General features: G+C 41.9%; 1 protein-coding gene across 1 annotated transcript; it reads left to right on the top strand.

The window, feature by feature from the left end:
- Positions 1 to 313: 313 nt before the first annotated feature.
- CRLS1 (cardiolipin synthase 1) lies at positions 314 to 5,085 on the top strand. The gene is made up of 6 exons (XM_008948346.1): positions 314 to 449; positions 978 to 1,107; positions 1,588 to 1,673; positions 2,094 to 2,162; positions 3,089 to 3,180; positions 4,758 to 5,085. Exons 1-6 carry the CDS (start codon positions 348 to 350, stop codon positions 4,843 to 4,845), a joined length of 567 nt encoding a protein of 188 aa, XP_008946594.1. The 5' UTR covers positions 314 to 347; the 3' UTR covers positions 4,846 to 5,085.
- The last annotated feature ends 1,477 nt before the right edge of the window (positions 5,086 to 6,562 follow it).

The following is a 6,562-nucleotide window of genomic DNA, read 5'->3' as shown; positions in this document are numbered from 1 at the left end:
GAACTGCCCCGGCGGCGGGGCGAGGCGGGACAGACCGGGACGGGGGGCATTTGTTATCCCCCTCAGGCTGCCTGGCCCGAACGGGTGTCGCGCCCGAACTTGGCGCCGGGTGCGGGGTTTTGGGGCTCCCGGTGGCGGCGGCGACCTCTCGAAGGCCGAGTTAATGTTTAGCGGTTAGGGGCCGTGTCTGCGTGAGGGCTGTTCTAAAAAGTGCGGCTGGTTTCGCTTCCTCCCCTGTTTGCCCTGCCCGATTCCGTGCCCAGCTAGAGCTTGTCTCCCCAGCCTGAAGTTTTTACTCTCTTTCTTTACAGTATGAAAACCCCTGGACGATCCCGAATATATTGTCAATGGCAAGAATGGGTTTGGCGCCGGTGTTAGGCTATTTAATTGTTGAAGAAAATTTCAATGTTGCACTAGGTGTCTTCGTTTTGGCTGGCGTGACAGATTTGGTACGTGTCCATCGTTCTGGGAATGCTTCAGGCATAGCAGGGGTTACGGTGGTCCCATTGACGTGCGTGGAAATGCAGACCCTGGTGTAGAGTGGAAATGAATAAAACAGATCAGCTGTATATTTGGTTTTCTAGAAATGCCATGGGATATTGCAAAGGGACCTCACGGGTACCCCAGGGAGAGTTGGTGCTGATGGAGCAAAGGGGATAGATTCCTCAGGCTGGCATTGTCCAGGCAGTGCTTGGGCACCGAGCTCTTTGTTGCCATGTGCAGATGTACCTGTTGCACCTCTCATGACAATAATTTTATGAACATTCTCCTGGTTTTTTTTAATAACAAGATGAATTCCAGAATCTAGAATGCAAGATGAAAAAAGCACGCTGCAAATACCAGCTAACGGGTGTCTTATTTCACCTTAAACGAGCTGTGTTATGTCATTTGTGAAAAACCTCTCTAACAGTAGCGTGTATAAGCTATTTTTATTCATGGTTTTGTAACAGAGAAACATTGAACTTTGTTTTCCCTAGTTGGATGGATTTATTGCACGAAACTGGGCTAATCAGAAATCAGCTTTGGGAAGTGCTCTTGATCCTCTGGCTGACAAAATTCTCATCAGCGTGCTCTATGTGAGCCTAACTTGTGCAAATCTTATCCCAGGTGAGAAAATCTAGATTGTAGTGCATAAGGTGAAGAAGCTGATTTTATGAGTAGTAATATTTTTTGTGTTTCTGGAAGGAGAACTGTGTATTGCTTGGAACTCTTGCTCTGTCAGGTGTACTTTGTTGTTTGCTCTTAGTAAATACTTAAAAAACACCCATCTGAGCAGACCTCACAGAATGCTTGTGCTGCCCCATCCAAAAACCACTAGAACATGCTGCCATCTCCAAATATTTTTTCTTTTAACGCAACGATAATAGCTGTATAAAAAATCTTCTCATAGACTGGAATGGTTTCAAGACTTGGGATTAAACCATTTCAGAAGTCATTTTCAAACTCTTCAGTCGCACGTGGAACTTGTTTGGAAGAATTTGAGAGTGGTTGTTTCTTCTGGCTTCACCTTTTGTGCTGTTTTGGGTTTGATTTGGTTTTAACCAGGGATGTGATTTTTCACTAGATCCTGTTGGGTTGGTTTTTCAGTGCCCCTTACCTCCATGATCATTCTGAGGGACGTGGCACTCATTGCTGCTGTTTTCTACGTGCGATACAAAACTCTCTCTCCACCGGTAAGTGTATGGCTGTAAACAAAACTATATGAACATGGGATAGTTTTGGTTGAATCTTCTGGAATTTTACAAGCATTGAAAAAAAAATGAGTAAGCCTTTAACAAAGTTGTAGCAAAGTGATTTTTGTCTTGAGGTGATGGTTGCTCAAAACTTGGGTGGGTAGCCTAAAGATGTAATGCTGTGCTTGTTCTTTTGGCAGGTAGATTTGTAAGCAGAACAGTATTTAATAAAACAGGTTGCATAAAGATGAGTCAGAGGTACTGATAATTCTTTTTTCTTGTGTATGATATGTGATAAGTCATATAAGAGTAGTAGCAATATAATTCTTCAGTGCTACAACTGACTTTTCTTATGTGTTGTGCAAAGAGGTGTGTCAAATTGAATATACTAGAATTGCCTTTTGTTTTCTTCCCCAACAGAGAACACTCAGTAGGTATTTTAACCCTTGTTATGCTACTGCCCAATTAAAACCAACATTCATTAGCAAGGTAAGAGTAGTAGCTTGTTACAGGAGATAATTCCTCAGTACTTGGGGTGGTGTGTAGTTTGGAGAGAGGGAGCTGTTTAATACTACTGCTGCTTCAAAATAACACCAGCTAATTGGGGGGCAACTTAAATCCAGAAAGATTTTTAACTGTACTGTGTCAGAGCACATGCTGTTTTTGAGAGTGAGTGTAAGGTGTTTCCTTAAAAGAGGTTTCTAAATAAATTTTCTGTATATAGTTCAAGAATATTTTTTTGGATACAGCATTCTATGTCAAAAATAGTGTGTTCAGCAAGAGTAGGGAAGTGATCGTGCCCCTGGACTTGGCACTGGTGAGACCACAGCTTCAGTACTGGGGTCCGTTTTGGGCACCACAGGCTACGCAGGGCATTCAGCTGCTGAAGCAGGTCCAGAGAAGGGCAGTTGAAGGTGGTTGAAGATGGTGAGGGACCTGGGGAACATGTCCCATGAGGAGTGCCCGAGGGAACGGGGATTGTTTAGCCTGGAGAAGAGGAGGCTGAGGGGAGAACTTAGTGCACTCTACAACTCCCTGAAAGGAGGTAGTAGCGAGGTGGGTGTTGGTCTCTTCTCCCAGGTAACTAGTGATAGGACGAGAGGAAATGGGGTTAAGTTGTACCAGGGGAGGTTTAGGTTTCATATGAGGAAGAATTTCTTGCCTGCAGGAATGGTGAGGCACTGGAACAGGCTGCCCAGGGGGGGGATGGGGTCACTGTCCCTGGAGGGGTTCAACAAACCTGTACATGTGACACTTTGGGACATAGTTTAATGGTCATGGTAGTGTTGTGTTGATGGTTGGACTTGATGATCCTAGAGGTCTTTTCCAACCTTCATGATTCTATAAAAGTGTGTATTGGTATTCCTTGCATAGTACACGTCTTCATTTTTGTCACGTTTCCTATCTTTTATCAGATGAATACAGCAGTTCAGCTAATTTTGGTGGCAGCTTCTTTAGCAGCTCCTGTTTTCAATTATGTGGACAGCATCTATCTGCAGACATTATGGTAACTTATGACTTCAGGTGTTTTTCAGATAATTTAATGTACTCTTAAAGAAACTGGTAACTGAGATTAATCTAATTGTGTGGAACAAACAAAATGAGCCCAGATGATGTAGTAGACTCATATGCCTGAATTGTTACATATTTATTCTAAGTGGCACAGGAGCTAGATATTTATTTGCACTTAATTTACTGTACAAGCAAAAAGTGGTCAAATTAAACTAGTTAGCATCCAGGAATAATATCTAAGAAACAAATCTTCAGAACAGACACGGTGTACAAAGGCCAAGTGTAAATTCAGATTAATAGAAAAGAAAGGAATGGAAAGAAAAGCTCCATGGATACTGTGGGTTTTTTCATGGCTGTAAGTGTCCTTGAAAAACAACCTTGATACCAGTAAAAAGAGATGAGAAGTGTGTTCTTATTTTTGCTTTATACTGTACATACTGTCTTGAAATGTAGGTTTCTGAAGTCTCTTTTAAAAGCACCTGAAGAAATCAGTGACTTCCACTAGCCTGTAGGAAGGAAGGGGTGGGATTGAATGGAAACAGGCATACAGGAGTGTACCTCTTTAGGTAATGACTGTTCCTTTCAGTGCTATCACTGGAGATCTGAACTGTAATTGAATTGTAGCTGATGGCAGGTGTTACAAGTACAGTTATGTCTCCTGAGCAGTTAGGCAAGAGTTCAGAACAAAAGAGATTGAACAGCAGATAACAGAGTTACACAGTAACTTAAAGTAGTGGAAAATCCAGTGTTACTTGTCTTTTAGGAAAAGAAACAAAACAAACCTCAAAGCTTGTAAGGAAATAGGAACCTTGATCTTAACAGTCAGTGTGGTTTCTCAGCCTGTTGGAAAGATAATTCTAGGATTGCATCTGTGAAAGACTCTTACCTTGCTGCTTGTCTGGGACTCAGAGAGAGGTGCCATGTTTTGAGTAACAGAGAAATGTTGGGTGTAACTTCCTGAGGTCTTCTCTAAACACTCCCTAAAATGACCTGGACGAGTCTTGCAGTGTGTCCAGGGAGGGCAGTGGGGATGGAGGGGCAAGACTGTAGCAGTAGCTCACACCTGGGTGGTGTCAGCCTGTGACACAGGAACGCTGCTAATTTAGACATGTATGTTTGGTTATTACCCAGAGTCTGGAAGGGGAACAAAAGAGGCTGCAGCTGCAACCTGTGCTTTGGTTTCTGAGTTTCACAAAATGATCAGTTCAAGCCTTGTATGATTTGATTGCTCCCCATTCCTACTACTAAGGAATACTCTCTTACACTTGTAGAAATGTAATGTAGAAATACTGAAACAGGTCTTTAGTCTTCCTTTCTCTACAACAAGTGCTAATATGATAAAAATTTAGTATGTGGTTACACTGAAGCATGGTACTTAGCACTGGGTGGCAGTTCCTTTGTTTATCTAATCGTCCATTTAGCACCGAGTTTCAGCATATAATCTGTAAACTGCATTTCTGTAGGACTTAGTCCTTGGCTGTGTAGTGAAAAATAGGGAAGATGCTTAAAAATAACACTTTTTATTAATGTACTGCAGAGTCAAATGACTTACAGGAACTGTTTTCCCCCAAGGTGCATCACAGCTTTGACCACAGCAACGTCTGCGTACAGCTATTACCACTACGGCCGAAAAACGGTTCAGGTGATAAATAACAAATGAAGTGCTCCCGGAGGGACTGGGCCGTGGCAGCAGGGTGTGCTGTGCTGCTGAAGGTGCTTGGATTGCAACTTGGGTTTTGGATCAAGAACTCTCTTTTCTTCCCCCCCCTCTCGTAAACCATAGCATCGCAATGAAGTGAAGTTTGAAACGTGTACTGTGTATATAGAGAGAGACTTTTCAATGTATTTTTAATTTGTTTAAAAATGAGGTTCTTTATAAAAACAAATAAATAATATTCTTAGAGATGCAGGTTGCTGCCATGTGCATTCTGAGTGGGTTTTATACTGGTTTTGAAGTCAAAATATGCACTTTTCACCAGCTTTTTTCCTATCTGTATGCAAGGCACTGAGGAAGCTCAGGTCTGGGAAGAAAAAGCAATTCTAAGAACAAATTTGTCTTTGTACTTCAACCTAGCATTGCTCGTTAGGACTTAATGACATACATCAGCTTGCAGCAGCAGCAGGTGTGTCATTGAGGAGCACTACCTTCCGAATCTTACAGTGACAGAAAATTTACTTCATATTCTGTGGTGATACAGATAAGCCATGAAGATTTACTGCCCTACTCTCAAAAGTGTGAGCAACAGTGAACTATTCTCATCACAGCAAGAGTTTTTGAGTCTCAGAAGAGTCAGCAATGTAATCAAGTGTCTGCAGCCAAGTGGAGATACATTTCTCATCCTGTATATTCAGTTCTAGTGATTGAAAGAAGCTCCTGTGATCTCCAGGTCACGAATTTCACAACATTTTCACAAATGAAGAGCTTGGAAGAAACTTTTAGGTGCACACACTTAATTATTCTTGTATCTCTAGCTTCAGGTGTACACTGTGACCCCTCCTCAGGCAGGGAAAGCTTGCACAGGTTCTTTGGCTCCTCTCCAGAAAAAAATACAGACTGAAGTAAAGAACTAGGCAAAACATACTGTGTTGATCATAAACTTAGGTGTTAAATTTTCAAGCAGTGTGATATTTCTTGTATGTCATAAAGAGTGCAACTATGAAGGGCTTAAATAATTGAAATCAACTGGTAAATGACACCACTGTATTATTATTAGATGATTTGCTGTGGACATCTCTTGAGAGCACATGGTCTCCTTTGTGACTGCATATGCTTGTGTATACAAAGCATTTTAATATTTTTTTATATTTAAATGTATATAGAATGGTGCACAGAAAAGACACTTGAATTTTGTTAGTAACTTTTTCTTGGGTGCTCCTGTGTTGTTTATCCTGCATCTTTCAGCGAAGGGACAGAGGACAAAGGCTAAGGAAGTTTCCTTAAAATTTTGAATACTTACTAAAATAGAGTGCATTTTATTGAAGAAGCAGTTTAGAAAGCAGATTTATTGTACTCAGGTCAGTCTTGCTTGATTCTGGTTAACGGGTTTTGGATGGGGTTCTTTGGTTTTTTTGGGGTGGGTTTCAGGTGTGAGGGTTTTGTGGTAGGTTTTGGTTTATGGTGGGCTTCGGGTGGCTTTTTTTTTTGTGGTGGGTTTTGATGGGAATTTTTTTTGTGTGATGGATTTTGGATGGGGATTTTTTTTTTGGGGGGTGGGGTGGGTTTTTTTTTCCCTATTTTTAATCACAGGTATCTTTGAAAACACTGCATAAAGCCGTCAGGGGCGGGAGGAGGACGGGTCAGCGAAGGCTCCGTGTCATCACGCGGGTCGGTGCCGGTGTCGGTAAGAAACTGAACGTCCAGCTGCTCTCCGTGCTTA

The sequence above is a fragment of the Merops nubicus genome, unplaced genomic scaffold (genome assembly GCF_000691845.1).
Source record: "Merops nubicus isolate BGI_N331 unplaced genomic scaffold, ASM69184v1 scaffold39159, whole genome shotgun sequence".
Taxonomy (NCBI): domain Eukaryota; kingdom Metazoa; phylum Chordata; class Aves; order Coraciiformes; family Meropidae; genus Merops; species Merops nubicus.
The sequence above is the reverse complement of the archived record's forward strand: the minus strand, read 5'-3'. Positions and strand labels throughout refer to the sequence as shown.

What these genes read in the sequence shown, in the direction of transcription:
- CRLS1 (XM_008948346.1), top strand. Translation starts at nt 348, where the DNA reads ATGGCAAGAATGGGTTTGGCGCCGGTGTTAGGCTATTTAATTGTTGAA. An exon ending in TTGTGCAAATCTTATCCCAG is followed by an intron (nt 1,108 to 1,587) that starts GTGAGAAAATCT and finishes TTGGTTTTTCAG; the next exon opens with TGCCCCTTACCTCCATGATC. An exon ending in ACAAAACTCTCTCTCCACCG is followed by an intron (nt 1,674 to 2,093) that starts GTAAGTGTATGG and finishes CTTCCCCAACAG; the next exon opens with AGAACACTCAGTAGGTATTT.